The following is a 15,975-nucleotide window of genomic DNA, read 5'->3' on the forward strand; positions in this document are numbered from 1 at the left end:
TACCAGCTTTTCATTCACCTATAGTTAGGCAGGACGGGCCATGTGCAACAGTTTATGTGCACGTCTCTTCCTTGAATTCTCAGAGCTCTCAATGAAACTTCCATGGAGGTACATTACAATCCTCTCCCAAAGGTTTCTAAGGATGGCAGACTTATTTCTTCCTCCGTGGTAGGACACTTTCCCACACCAGGAGGTGATAACTTCAGCAGGCACCACTGCAGTACACAGGCTAGAAGCATACAGGGTCGAGCAGCTTCAGGATGTCAGCAGTAGCTAAGTTCTCTCTGCCATTGTTACTCTCGGGGTGAGGTATCAGCTAACACCACCTCCTATGGAAAGTGGTGCTGATATTCAGTGCCATTGTTCTATACTCAGTTCCATGCAACCAAGCAATTTTCTCGTTGTTTCCCTAACCAGTGGTGGATCATTCTCACCATGGCTTGAGCTGAGTGTGGCACTGGGAATCAGGAACTCGAAAGCAGAAGTGTCGATAACATTATCTTGTTTAACTAAGGGAGTGAGAGAAGGGGGTGAGGGAGGAGTTCTGAAACTTAAATTTCACCTTTTGTTCCTACTATCCTGACAATGGAACCTTGGTGCGTTTCATCTGTAGCTGCAGCCATTGTGGCCTTGAGGGGGACTCCCTCCACACCAGCGGCAAAATGATTGACCCAGGTGACAAGAAAACAGAGGATTGGGGAGGACGTGTTCTGCAAGACCCTGCAAGCCTGGGCTTCATCACACCTTGAACAGAAGGCCTAGAGGGTGAATATTGCAGACTGTATAGAGACAGAAAGAGTGGACAGGAGAAAGGCACAGGTAATGGAGAGGAAGATGCACCAGAGCATAATAGGGCTTCTCTGACACCAAACTCAGGTGCTGCAGAACCTTGAGCTTTGCAAGAGTCAACAATCCCTTGGCTTGACTGTCACCGCATTCTGTGAAGAACTGCAATATAGTGCCTCTCTACATCCCTTCTGTCATGAGTAAGGCCCTCAGTTGTGCCTGCTCAGTACTTCTGATGCCCTAACAAACCAGCTAGGCTGCCTCATGGACTGCCCTGCCTAACTGGCTGAGGAGGCCAGCAGGCCAATTCTTAAACCTAGCAGAAGCAGCTTGCTGGCTGCTCAATGCACGTGCCAATGGACACTCTGCCGCCCTTTGCTTGACTTTGTTGTTCTTCACACAGCGCACAGCCAGTCTGTGGAACTCCTTGCCTGAGGAGGTTTTGAAGGCTAGGACTATAACAGGGTTTAAAAGAGAACTAGATAAATTCATAGTGGTTAAGTCCATTAATGGTTATTAGCCAGGATGGGTAAGGAGTGGTGTCTGTAGCCTCTGTTTGTCAGATGGTGGAGATGGATGGCAGGAGAGAGATCACTTGATCACTACCTGTTAGGTTCACTCCCTCTGGGGCACCTGGGGCACTGTCGGTAGGCAGAATACTGCGCTGGATGGACCTTTGGTCTGACCCAGTATGGCCATTCTTATGACTCTCCAAGCCCCACTCCTGCTTTGCTCCTCCACTACTCCAGCCCAGATTCTGCCCTGCATCCAGCTTTGTTCCCATCCTATTCCAACCTTGCTCCTGCCTCTCCTCACTCCTGGTAATCCAGTTCCAGCCTTCAGCTCTAACTCCTGACTTCAACTCTGTCTCAACTCTTTTCTCTGACATTCGGACTCTGAGTACTAGGCCTGATCCCTGCTCCAAACCAATCCACTGACACCCCCCCAGCATTCCTCATGGCTTCAGGGCCAGCCTGCCTACCCCTACCACTCAACACCAGGGAAAAGCACGGACAACAGCAGCTTTACTTACAGTGACCTATGAGAGCAACAGTTGATGTATGCGTAGCTACAATGGACATCCACGTTCCTTTCTCTGGTTTATTAATTAAGGCTCCTACATTTTTTTTAAATGAAAATGTATTTAACTTTTAAGTTCATCAGATTATTTTTTGAATCAGTTTTTGTTGGTGAATAAAATGCTTGTGGTTTTAAAGTTATTCATCTTTATTAGTTTAGAAACTATAAAGTAGTGCTCTCACTACCCTTTAAATACCTGTAGGGATCATGGGGGACCCAGCTCCCAAGTAGTACATTCACTTCACCCTGGATCACTGCCAAACATTATAGTTGTCAAACACACGGCAACTCCCCTCCACCACCACCACCACCACCACGTGTATGGTCATTGATATAAACACAGATGTGCAGCAAGCATCACACAATTCGTAACAGGCCCCCAAACTGCGATCCCAGATTGAGTACAGTACACCACAGCACATAATTTGGCTCGCTGTTAAATTGCTCTTTCAAAGCCTCCTTGAGCCACATAGCTGTTTGCTGAGCTCATCTAACAGCCCTTGTATCTGGCTGTTCAAACTCAGCAGACAGTGGCTCTGCCTCCACTCTCCACCCCTACAGCAAGTTTTCCACCTTTGCTTCCCAATTATTATGCAGGACACAATAGGCAGCTATAACCTTTGGGACTGTTTTCACACGGAGATCCAATCTGGTGAGTAAACAATGTCAGTGCCCTTACATTCGACTGTTGTTCTGCACATGCTGAGCCTGTAGTTGAATCTTTCCTGGCTGCTGTTGAGATGGCCAGTGCACAGCTTCATGAGCTAGGGAAGAAAGGGGTAGGCTGGTCCCCCAGGATCACTCCTGGCATTTCAACATCACCAGTGGTAATCTATCTGTGGGAAAGAAGGTTCCCCACTTATAGCTTTCTGAACAGTCCTGTTCTTAAAGATGTGAGTGTCCTGCACCTTCTCTGACAAGCCAACACTGAAGTCTGTGAAGAATCCCAGGAGATCCACCAGGGCCTGCATAACCATGGAAAAGTAGCCCTTTCTGTTGATGTATTCTGTGGCAAGGGCTCTGGGCCAAAATGAGGATGTATGTGCTGTCTATTGCTTCACCATAATTCAGGAAACCCATAGCTGGAAAGCCATCAATTATGTCCTATTCATTCCCAGAATCACAGTCCTGAACAGCAGGGGACAATTAATGGCCCTGCATACATGCATGACAACAGGAGCGGCGCCAGAGTTTCTGGCACCCTAGGCAGGATTCGGGGGGCGGCATTTTGCGCGCTCCCCACGGGGCGCACAGGAGCTTCCAGTTCCACTCCCATCGCGCCACCGAAGGACCCTCCGCCAAAATGCCACAGGCGACAGCGGCAGCCATTGAGCTGCTCAGTTGCCTGTCGCTGTTTTCCGCAGCACGTCGGCAGAAGGTCCTTCGGCAGCGGAACCGGAAGCTCCCATGCGCCCTGTGGGGCGCACACAAAATGCCGCCTCCAGAATCCTGGTGCCCTAGGCAACTGCCTAGGGTCGCCTAATGGAAGCGCCGGCCCTGCATGACAATGGTCAGTGGATTTTTCCCCACTCCAAATGACCTCCAACTGACTGATAGCAATCTGGATTACAACTCCCTTCTCCACTGTCAGCGCAGCTCTCATTTTGAGTCCCTGAGGTGGATTCCTGGGGCAAGCTCAGGACACATCTAGGCACGTGGCCTTGTTCATCTGAAAGTTCTGCAGCCACTGTGCATCATCCCAAACCTGCATTACGATACGATCCCGTCAGTCAGTGTTAGTTTCTTCAGCCCAGAAGTGGTGCTCCACCATTTGCAGCTGCTCCATGAACTCCACAAACCACCCTGAATTGGTTTTCGCTATGTCGCACCACCAACTGACCACCAAGAAACTGTCATGTTCCCTATGCTCCCTGTTCTTCTTGAGGCTCTGCAAATACCGTAGGATCATGCATCCTGTGCTTGAAGCACATGACAGCAGTGCAGAGCTGTGCAGTTTCCATGTTTCTGTCAGAGATGGTGGACTGTGATAAGTCATGGCTGGCTTCATAGGAAATTGAAAATAGGCAGGAAAATGATGGGATAGAGATATTATGGCACAGAGAGCACTGCATTATGGGAAATTCACCCCTTGCTCTCACACACCCCTGCACAAGTCATTTCTGCCCCACCATGCATTGCCAAAACTACTCAAAAGACAGTGCTGCACACTCAGGTACCTATCCATGGTGCGCTGCATTGTGTATCAACATGAGCACTCCTGGTGAGTACGTGCTGCACCGACGCAAGGAGCCACGTAAGCATGTGCTCAAGTGATATACTAACTGCAGTGGCTGTATGCCAATATAACTTGCACCAGCAAAACTTTTTAGCATAGATATGACCTAAGACAAGTTGCTATTGCAAGAACGTTACATTCAGCATTCTTCAGTGGGGAGGCGGCGGGAGGGGGACGACAAAAATGCAGAGCACCTTTTAGGACAATTATTTCTGCCCTCTTTCATTTACCCAAGCCTGCTCCCTCCATCACTCTTTAGCCCCACTGTGTACATCTGTCTCATCTCTGCATTTCTCCTTCAATTTATGTTAGTTTTTATTTGGTCTCTCTCCATTTTTCCCCTCGTAGCTTCTTTTCAGGAGCGCACAGCCTGAACTACTACAAGCCATTCTCTTCTACTCTCAAACACCCAATTCTTTCAACCCTGGGCTTTGTTTTTGATCCTCTTCTATCATATTACCTCAGTGAAAGCCCCAAAGAACAGTCTCTCCCAGGGATTTCAGGCTGCAGATCTTGCCAAGTTCTGATCTGTTCCTCTCCCCAGATGTTGTGTATACCTCCTGTTTGGCTCCCAGACCTGGCAATCATTATGGAGCTCTTAACTGTGCTACATCAATTGCAGAAGCAATTAGCAAGGGAGAAGCAGCCATCAATTACTGCTTATCAGCCATGACAGTAGCCATCAGTGGCCAGAGGGTAACAGCTGGAAAACAACATCCTGAACTCCCATAGAATTATTTCCCCCTGTAAGATCATCAGGGCAGGGATCATTTTTTTGTTCAGTGTTTGTACAATCCCTAGTACAACAGGCTCCTCCTAGTCCATGACTAAGGCTAAGTTTTCATCATGGATATTTTCAGTAAAAGTTATGGACAGGTCACGGGTAACCAACAAAAATTCAGGGAAGCCTGTCTCTGACTGTGACCTGTCTCTGACTTTCACTAAAAAAATCCTTAAAAAAAAAAAGGGTTGGCGGGTTGAGCATCCACTGCTGCTGGGGCTCCCGGGTCCCCCACCACTGCAGTGCATGGGAGCTTGGGGTTCCCCTGCTCGCTGCGGCTGGTCAGCTGCAGGGTCCCCCCACCAAGGGAGGTGCTGGGAGCTGCGTGGGCAGGGCTGGCTGGGAGTGCCAATCACGGGGAAGAAAACGTCACGGAGGTCAATGGAAGTCACAGATTCCCTGACTTCTGTGACATAATCGTAGCCTTATCCATGACTTGTATCAGCATTAATAATATTAACCTTGGCACAGGGGATTGGTCAAAGGCAAGCCTACAGATAGATAGTGACCAAAAGGATGGGAGAGAGGCCCCCTTATTTTTAGCAGAACCTTTTAAAACTTAAGTTAGAGAGGCCATCTTAAACTCCTATATCCACCAATGCATCCCAGAACAACTCATTATGGGAATCCCTAGCTGATAAGAATAATTCTGCTAAAATAATGAGTTAGTCATGATATTTAAGTTACTAGATGTTAAAGTACTACCTCATTCATATGCGGTCTTCAAACTTATTAAGATCTCATCTAGATTAGAAAAAAGGTGCTAATTTGAAATCTACACTATCTAGAATGTTTTAATTAAGTGCTCTTTAAAATATTGTTTGCACTTAATGTACACAGTATTTAAAACCTTTAAAAATCAAGTTAGGGGCCATACCCCCGGCCAGCTATGTCTCAATCTACATCAGATGGTCAAAATGGCATCTGGGTTATTTGTGACAGCTGGCTGATAGCTAGATATTTTTTAGGCTGCAGCGTGATTAGTATGCTAACGATATCCAGTTCCACTTCTTTCACCAAACACAGATTCTACTGTTTCATTCCTTCCCCAAAGTCTGGCCAAAATAGACACCTACATGAAAATGAACTGGCTGTGATTATCATATCAAGACTGAATGATATCTTGTTGAAAGTGTAAAACATCTAGTAGAATGTGCTGAGACTATCTGCCCCAATTAAAGGAATGCCCACCTACCACCAAAATACTTTACAGTCTGGGTATCCTGTTGGATTCATCTCTACTCCTGGATTTTGAGGCCTTGTCTGTACTACAAAACATATCTGTAACTGACAAGAAACATCAGCAATAGGTAACAGATATAGTTGAATTGTGTTTAATACTGGTTCAGCTATACATATTATGACAGGGTCGGGCCAGATGGCTACAGGAGAGTTTTAGAAGACAGATACATTAGTCCCAGATTAAGTAGATCCCTTTTCCCTGGGTAAGGTAACAGGAGCAGTTCCAGAACAAGCAGGAACTTGCTGGAACCAACTAAGGTAGGCAGGCTAATTAGGACACCTGGAGCCAATTAAGAAGAAACTGCTAGAATCAATTAGGACAGGCTGGCTAATCAGGACGCCTGAGTTAAAAAGGACCTCACTTCAGTTTGTAGTATGCATGCGAGGAGCTGGGAACAAGAGGCACTATGAGCTGAGAGTGAGAAGACATATTGCTGGAGGACTGAGGCGTACCGGCATCACCAGATCAGAAAGCTCCTGTGGTGAGGATAAAGAAGGTGTTGGGAGGAGGCCATAGGGAAGTAGCTCAGGGAGTTGCAGCTGTCATGCAGCTGTACCAGGACACACTTTAGACAGCTGCAGTCCACAGGGCCCTGGGCTGGAACCCAGAGTAGAGGCCGGGCCTGGATTCCGCCCAACTCCTGATCAGACACAAGAGTGAATTGACCTGGACTGTGGCTTCTACCAGAGGGGAAGGTCTCTGGGCTGTTTCCTGACCCACATACTGAATCTCTGAGGCAAGCAAATCCGCCAATAAGCGCAGGACCCACCAAGGTAGAGGAGGAACTTTGTCACAGTAAAGACAAGGAAAATGGTGCTGAACATTGCTTGCTCCTGCCTATCTATGCTCACAGCTAAATCATGTTTCAGCACTGGTTCAACATCAATTCTTGCTGACACCCATTGGGAACAGGGAGTATTTATTTCTTGCACCGTAGACAACACGTGAAGTAAAAACCAACTGGATCACTGCCTTTAATGTACACAATTCCCAGGAGACTGGTCACTCCTTCCTGACATACTGTGCAACAGGCATCCATAAGTGAAAAACCTCCAGGCTAAATAAATTAAGGTAATTGTTTCTACTTAAGGCTCCCCATAAAATTCACCCAGAAGCTTTGGCTTGAGCATAGTGCAGCTGCCTGAAGTTGAGTACAGGTTGAGTCATCACTGTCCCCTCTAAAATAGAGGGAATTTTGAAGAATGTCTCACCATTGCTCACATTGGTTCAGCTGAACTGTTGTTTGCAATGCTAGAAGCCCTAGTGCATACAGGCTTTTGGCTGCCAACACAGTTTTGGTTCCCTGTCAATTAAAATTTGCTCTCTGCAGGTCTAAACAACAGGTGTGAAAACCACATCAGCAGCCGAAACCCCATCTACACTAAGGCTCATTACACTGACAACACCTAGTCAGCTGAATTAATGTTAACAGTGGGAAACTTTCCAGAAATGTACCTAGTTCAGACAAGATCTGTGCAATGAATGTGCTAGCGAATTATCTTTTAAGCCTCAAATCTTCCAGGACCCAATTACATGAGACTCCCTCTCCACCTGTACCCACAGCAATAGTTAAGATCAGCTTGTTTGTTCTGATGTCAGTTCCCTTGATGGCCAGCACACCCATCCCCCAGAATTTCTCCCTTTGGACCAGTTCAACTCTGGTCCTGACATAAGGCTTGTTTTATTTAATAATTGGTTGTTGTGGTTGAGATTTGTCTGCTTGCTGCTTTCTGCTTTTAGTTCTAATTTCAATTGTCAATTTGGGATTTGCCACTTGCCTAACATTCAGTTTATTAAAGTTTGTTAGTGATGGTTACAGCAATGGCTATATCTTTATATCACTTTCCCACTGAATGCAGGAGGAAGAATATGAATATATATTTCTACATTTTTGTAATTTAAAGTACATTGTTGCCATGAAGGGTGCTATGAAAATGCATCTGACAGAAAATGAAAGGTTTAAATATATTATTTTACTCCTTTTGTATTATAAATAGTGATTAGAATGTACTTTATACTACATCACCATTTTCCTTTGACACACAGAACCACACTTATAACTAAACCGCAAAGCAAATCCTCATTTTAACTCTTTCCGCTAGATGCTCTTGGCAAGCTTTTTGAGAGACCTGAACATTGGTCACAAGCATCTGTACCCTGAACTGAAACCTCCTCCCACCCGGCTACACAAATGAAGGAAGATAGGACATGACTACAGGAAAATGCAAATTTTACAACAAATTGATTCACTGCTGTGCTGTTATGTGACAGAATCTAAGCCTTCATTTTAAAACACTGGTTTCTAGCATTATGGTTGGGAAGTAATATGCCCAACACAAAATTAATATAAACTGATGTGCTGAGGTCAGTTTCAAGTAATCCTGAAACAATGGGACTGAGAAATATGAACAGCTGCATTTGAACAGACCACGGAACTTCACTATGACAACTTACAGGTCAACACTGAAAAATTCACTAACTGTTTTTAGCAAAACATCAACCTAACCAGGTTATCCATTATTATATGCGGTGGGACACCTGGGGTAGTGAAAAGCTGTGTAGTGTTGCAAGGATGGGGAAAAGAGGAGTTAAGCCACATCTCACCCTCAAAACGCCAAGTGCTTTGAGATTTTAAAGGCAATATCCTGTACCACACAAGATTTGGCAGCAGGAAATTATTGATTTTAATATAAAAATGCTATACTGATTTTATTATTCATTTCATATTTAGTTCACTGGCCAATGCCTTTTTTCCCATTTACACAGAATTGCTACAAAAATTTTAGTCTGCTGTAGTAGAAATCTGCAGAAACTAGGGGATCTTCCCACAGACTGATATCCAGCTCACTGCAGTCTACAAAAGCCCCTCTGAGAGATCAATAAGATGTGCTGCTGAACATTTTCTTTTTTAAATCTACATTTCTTACCCACAACTTTCCGTTGACCCAAAATAGGCCATAGCATAATAGTCTGAACTAGCTATTTCTTTTTCATTTCAAAGATATTAATGTTCAAAGATTTCATTTAATCATAGTTGAGAAGTCACTGAGAATTACCTCCATCCGTCACTTACTTTCAGAACGTGCTTTCCTGTCGTAGCCAGTTATTTGTATTTCTGTTAACAAATATTTTCTTTCTGAATCAACTTGATCTTCTCGTCCAGTTTATTCAATAATACTAATGTTGTCACCATATAACCACAATTGATTATGATGACTGTGCTGTCAAACACTGGACTTTAGCACTAAATAACATAAAAGAATGGTCTATTGACAGAATTCTTTTTTTTTGGGGGGGGGGGGCGCATTACTTGCACCTAAGTAGCTACTAGTAACACAAAGTTTGAATTTAACATTTCAGTGGTTGAATCTCAGATCTGGAGATTACTGCTTAAATAATGTACAGTGCACGTGTGTCCAAATAACGCTAATAGTAGTATTAATACATAGCTCTTATATAGCACTTATCAGTAGATCTCAACATGCCTAAAATCTGTAATTGTAGTATGCGTGTCTCTCCCCCCCAACAGAAGTTGGTCCAATAAAAGATATTAATTCACGCATCTCGTCTCTTGCAATCTTTAGTGCATTTAACTTCACAACACCCTTGTGACGTAAGCAAGCCCTTTTAAAAACATTGATATAAACTCATGTACAGCATTTAGTTTTGTCAGTGATGAAGTAACTATATTCAATGGAACAGCAAATCTTTTAAACATAAGGATCAATTACCTTTAACAAGCAATTTATCTCTAATAGACACTCTCCGAGTAGAATCAGAAGCTGGGTTGGATGTACGGGGCCCTTTGACACCATCATCCCGCTTCAGTTTGCTTGCCAACGTTAGCATTACTGCTATCTTCAACCTGGAACACAAGCATCAAAATAAGAGTAGTCACTACAGTTCAAAGTGCCTGATAAGTCACAAAATAGTCAAAAGTTTCAAATTACAACTAAATGCAGAGCCAAGTGGTATCCTACTGACAGCCTGTCTACACTTGAAAGGCTACAGCAGCATATCTGCACAGTTGTTGCACTTCCGTGTAGATGTTATCTGTACCGACAGGAGGAGTTCTCCTGTTGGTGTAGTTAATCCACCTCCCCAAAGGGTGGTAGCTAGGCTGACAGAAGAACTCTTCCATTGAGGTAGCACGACCTACATAGCCCACGTCCAGACTAACCCTCGGCATCGGCGGGTTAAAATCGATTGCTCGGGGATCGATATATCGCGTCTAGTCTGGACGCGGTGTATCGATCCCCGAGCGCGCTAACATCGATTCCGGAACTCCATCAACCCGAACGGAGTTCCGGAATCGACACGGAGAGCCGCGGACATCGATGCCGCGCCGTCCAGACTGGTGAGTACCTCGATTTTAGAAATTCGACTTCAGCTACGTTATTCCCGTAGCTGAAGTTGCGTATCTAAAATCGATTTTAATACCTAGTCTGGACGTGGCCTTAGAGACTTAGGTCAGCTTCACTATGGTGCTCAGGACAACTTGAGACAATTTCAGGTGTAAATACTAAGGAGTGGCTTTTAGTGCATTAAGTTGTTGTGCAAGTGATTACAGTAGAGAGAGTTCAAAATTGTTTTAACGCATTCAGTAGATTTCACTCTGATTCCAGTGAAGTTTTACTGTGCTAATCAACTAAAATATACCACTTCTTGGTGTCACTGCCTCCACAGAATTACACAGAAAATGTTTCGGTGGGGTGGGGTGGTCACAGAATCTTTTTAAGTAATTACAAGCATTAGAGGGTATTTGCATATCCCTGGAAGCTAATATTCTATAGGTGTTAAGTACTGCATTAAAAAAGAATCCTCTCATCAGTTCTGACCCTGCAGAAAGGGGAGAGGGGACTATCCCCTTGTAGGGAGGGATAATATGAAATCTCCAGTCTTGCTGCAACACTCCCATCAGGCCCTCCCCCACACTTGCCAGCATTCCAAACAACTATGGTGGATGGAGACACACCACTCAGATATATGGTGATGATGGCCATCTAAAGCCTTGTCTACACTAGAAAATTAGGTCAGTATGACTACATTGCTGAAGGTGTGAAAAATCCACACCCCTGAGACAGTTAAACTGACCTACCCCCCCATTTAGAAAGTGCACCATGGGGTGGTAGAGCCCTACAACCTGGTCTACACTTAGAAGGCAGGTGGACATATCTACGTTGGGCAGGGGTGTGGAGGGGAAAAAACTAACACACCCCTGAAGGATGTAGCTATGCTGACCTCACTCACTGGACAGATTCAGCTATGACAATGGAAAAATGCTTCCATTGGTTTGGCTACCATTGCTCAGGGAGGTGGTATTCCTATACTGACTGAAAACCACTTCTGTCAAGAGGGGTGTATCTATACTGGGGTGAGCAAACTTTTTGGCCCAAGGGCCATATCTGAGTACGGAAACTGTATGGCAGGCCATGAATGCTCATGAAATTGTGGGTTGGCGTGCAGAAGGGGTTGAGGGCTCTGGGGTGGGGCTGTGGATGAGGGGTTCAGGTTGCAAGGGGGTGCTCCAGGCTGGGACCGAGGGGTTGGGAATTGAGAGGGGGATTAGAGCTGGACAAGGGGGTTGGAGCACAGGAGGGTGTGAGGGGTGCAGGCTCCAGGCGGCACTTATCTCAAGCAGCTCCCAGAAGCAGCGACATGTCCTCCCTCCAGCTCCTACACGTAGGCGCGGCCAGTCAGCACTGCATGCTACCATGTCTGCAGGTGACACCCCTGCAGCTCCCATTGGCGGTTCGCAGCCCATGGGAGCTGTAGGGGTGGTGCTTGGGGCAGGGGCAGCACACAGAACCCTCTGGCTGCCCCTGCGGGTAGGAGCCGGAAGGGGCGACATGCTGCTGCTTCCGGGAGCCCCGTGAAGTGGGGCAAGCCCGAGACCCCACTCCCCGGCAGGAGCTTGAGGGCCAAATGCAGCCCCCAGGTCATAGTTTGCCCACCCCGATCTATACTATTGAGTTATGCCGGTATAGCTATGGCAATAGCTATTCTAGCATAGTCTCCATAGTGCAGACAAACCTGAAGCATCTGGATAGATATAGAGGGCCAGCCAGAGCGCCTAAGATAAGAAATGATCATTTTGTTACATCAGTCTTCCCTTAAAGGAATTAGTGAAGATTTCTGTGATATATCACTATGGACATCCATTGCATAAAGGCATATAAAGGTTAATGCTTGAAAATTACAAACACAAAACATAATCAATATGCTAAACAGCCAGAAGGCACTTATGCAAGACCACTGGTAGTTCTAGAGAAAATTTCTCTTTGGTAGGTCAGGACCAAGGCCTGGGGAAACCACAAGCTGAAAGACTTTGTCTTCACTGGAGGAAAACAGATGTGTTCCTACATTAGTAACTTGACTTAGATTATCTCAAGGTAAAATTCGAGTGAAGGCAAAGCAGTTTGCCATTTTCATACAAGTTAACAAATTGAGTTAAAACTAGAAAAATAGTAAGAGGCACAGTTAAGTAGGGCCTTAAAGATATTCTTAAGAAGCATGAACTTATAGTGAAGAAGGATGAGCCACTTGACAGCTAGGTAATGTGGTCAGATCAAAAATAGAGCCAATGTAAGCCTCAAGGAGGCCGGTAAGGCAACATTCATCATAATATAACATAAGGGACTTGAGAGATTTTGCTGTGTAGACTTCAGCTCTGTACCTGTATGCTCCATTCTTGTGAACAAGCGGTAAAGTAAAACGTGCCCGATTCGTGCACCAGCAATTTCACTTTCTTAGCACATCCATTTAAACTACACAATAGACAGGTAGGGAAACATTTTAGCCCTGCAAATCTAGATAGCACACCTCTAAAAGCAGTTATTTTCCAAAAATCTGGGGAGAAAGTAGTATGGATCCAGATTATGATTTATATGCCAAACTTTAGAAACTCAAAATGCCATTCCATTAATTAGGTAATGAAGATGCACAGAAAGAGAAATGAAGGCATTAAACAAGAACAAAATGGAAATGCTGAAAAGAACAAAATCTAGCAAAGAATTGAATAATAAAGTTAAATCACAAATCATATTTGTGGCATATTATACTGATAAGAAATGCAAAGCTTGAATGCACTGGGTGTAGTAGCATCTTAATCTGGTCCTGAAATATCCACTTACCTAGGGGAAATATAAATCTTGTTTGGCAAAGTGAGCCAAGCTAGGATGGGAAACCATTAATTTCACTTCTCTGGAGGGAGGAGAAAGGACCAGAGAGCAGCCCAGGGAACAGGAGAGGAAGAACAAGGAATGAGTGGCAAAGGCACTACTACTTTTACAAGGAGCGAGAGAGAAGAAGGGAAAAGCTGGAGCACCCACTACTTTACCCAGAGGGGTAGGATAACAAAGAACTGAATGACCACATGAGGAAGAGCAAGCAGCTCCTGTCCCCTCAGATCCTGACAGAGAATAAGGCTCAGATCACCAAAGGTGTTTAGGTGCCTCACTTACATTGATTTCAATGGGAATCATAGAATATCAGGGTTGGAAGGGGCCTCAGGAGGGCAACCCCCTGCTCAAAGCAGGACCAATCCACAACTAAATCATCCCAGCCAGGGCTTTGTCAAGCCTGATCTTAAAACCCTCTAAGGAAGGAGATTCCACCACCTCCCTACGTAACCCATTCCAGGGCTTCACCACTCTCCTAGTGAAAAAGTTTTTTCTAATATTCAACCTAAACCTCCCCCACTGCAATGTGAAATTACTCCTTGTTCTGTCATCTGCTACCACTGAAAACAGTCTAGATCCATCCCCTTTGAAACCCCCTTTCAGGTAGTTGAAAGCAGCTATCAAATCCCCCCTCATTCTTCTCTTCTGCAGACTTAACAATCCCAGTTCCCTCAGCCTCTCCTCATAAGTCATGTGCTCCAGCCCCCTAATCATTTTTGTTGCTCTCCACTGGACTCTTCCCAATTTTTCTACATTGGAAAGAGTCCAGCAGAGAGTGACAAAAATGATCTGGAGCAGGGGTAGGCAACCTATGGCACGTGTCCCCCTCAGCCTGTGCCCGCCGGGGGGGGAAGGAAGGGGGCAGCATCGGTCTGTCCCCCTTGGGTGGTGGAAAGAGGGGGGAATGGGGGCAGCGTCCCTCGGCCTGTGGCCCCCGGGGGGGGTGGAAAGGGAAGGGGGGCAGCGTCCCTCGGCCTGTCCCCCCCTCGGGGGGAGGTGGAGAGGGAAGGGGGGCAGCGTCCCTCGGCCTGTCCCCCCCTCGGGGGGGGGTGGAGAGGGAAGGGGGGCAGCGTCCCTCGGCCTGTCCCCCCCCCCCCTGTGGGGGGTGGAGAGGGAAGGGGGGCAGCGTCCCTCGGCCTGTGGCCCCCGGGGGGGGTGGAGAGGGAAGGGGGGCAGCGTCCCTCGGCCTGTGGCCCCCGGGGGGGGTGGAGAGGGAAGGGGGGCAGCGTCCCTCGGCCTGTGGCCCCCGGGGGGGTGGAGAGGGAAGGGGGGCAGCGTCCCTCGGCCTGTGGCCCCCGGGGGGTGGAGAGGGAAGGGGGGCAGCGTCCCTCGGCCTGTCCCCCCCGGGGGGGGTGGAGAGGGAAGGGGGGCAGCGTCCCTCGGCCTGTCCCCCCCGGGGGGGGTGGAGAGGGAAGGGGGGCAGCGTCCCTCGGCCTGTCCCCCCCCTGGGGGGGGTGGAGAGGGAAGGGGGGCAGCGTCCCTCGGCCTGTCCCCCCCGGGGGGGGTGGAGAGGGAAGGGGGGCAGCGTCCCTCGGCCTGTCCCCCCCCTGGGGGGGGTGGAGAGGGAAGGGGGGCAGCGTCCCTCGGCCTGTCCCCCCCCCCGGGGTGGAGAGGGAAGGGGGGCAGCGTCCCTCGGCCTGTCCCCCCCGGGGGGGGTGGAGAGGGAAGGGGGGCAGCGTCCCTCGGCCTGTCCCCCCCCCCGGGGTGGAGAGGGAAGGGGGGCAGCGTCCCTCGGCCTGTCCCCCCCGGGGGGGGTGGAGAGGGAAGGGGGGCAGCGTCCCTCGGCCTGTCCCCCCCCTGGGGGGGGTGGAGAGGGAAGGGGGGCAGCGTCCCTCGGCCTGTCCCCCCCGGGGGGGGTGGAGAGGGAAGGGGGGCAGCGTCCCTCGGCCTGTCCCCCCCGGGGGGGGGAGGGGACAGCGTCGGTCTGCCGGTCTATCTGGGGGGAGAGGCGCTCGATGGCGCCGAGCCGGGCGGACTCACCTGGGCAGCGAGTCAGGTCCCGGCTGCAGCGGCCCCCACCATCCCGGCCTGCCCAGCCCGGCCCCGCCCCCACTTCCGGGAGCGCCGGGCCGCGGGGCGGGGCCGCCCTTTCAACACCAACTTTATTAGCAGCCGCCGCCGCGGCCGCGCTCCCGTCCCGCTTGGCCCCGCCCCCGGCCCCGGGCCTCGCCAGGGCCCGGTGCTGAGCGCGCCCCGGTCCGCAGCGCGGGGGCGGGGGCACATCACGGGGTGCAGCGCAGCGCGCGCCCCCGCTGCCCGCGGTACCGAGCCTGCGGGCCGCTTACCCGCCGCCCGGGGCCGCCTGGCTCATTGCTCCATCGCCGCCTTGTGCCGTCCCTCCCCTGCAGGCAACAGCAGCCCTGGGGTTGTCGTTGCGGCTCCTCCCCAGCTCGTCCCCCTGTAGCAGAGCTAGCGGTCTGCCAAGGCAGTGACCCTTGTCTCGGCGTCAGTTACAACAGTGGGGCTCAGCCAGGGGTCGGGGAGCCCTGCAGGGCCACGAGCCGGTTTCAGGGGCTCTGAGAACAGGGTAGGCTTGGCCTTGCTGGGGCTCAGAGCAGGAAGCCGCAGCCTGAGCAACAAAGCTTTGAGGGGTCCCCAGTGGCCCTGCTTGCTGTCCCCTAATGCTGGTCCTGGCTTTTAAGCTACTGGGTATGCAGAAAAACAGTTG

General features: G+C 48.6%; 1 protein-coding gene across 3 annotated transcripts in view; it reads right to left on the reverse strand.

Moving 5' to 3' along the window:
• The window catches only part of UBE2F (ubiquitin conjugating enzyme E2 F (putative)), a 145,405-nt gene extending 130,032 nt beyond the window's left edge, over positions 1-15,373 (reverse strand). For 2 of the 3 annotated variants that reach the window (XM_030580077.1, XM_030580075.1), the window contains exons 1-2: positions 15,288-15,373; positions 9,858-9,991 (exon numbers count right to left, since the gene is read on the reverse strand). In XM_030580077.1, the coding sequence (XP_030435937.1) occupies positions 9,858-9,975 (118 nt within the window). In that variant the 5' untranslated portion in view covers positions 9,976-9,991; positions 15,288-15,373. Of the gene's footprint in view, positions 1-9,857; positions 10,003-15,287 lie in introns of all 3 variants that reach the window. The other variant, XM_030580076.1, reaches the window with a different exon arrangement.
• Between the last annotated feature and the right edge of the window lie 602 nt (positions 15,374-15,975).

This window comes from Gopherus evgoodei, chromosome 11, assembly GCF_007399415.2.
Source record: "Gopherus evgoodei ecotype Sinaloan lineage chromosome 11, rGopEvg1_v1.p, whole genome shotgun sequence".
Taxonomy (NCBI): Eukaryota; Metazoa; Chordata; order Testudines; family Testudinidae; genus Gopherus; species Gopherus evgoodei.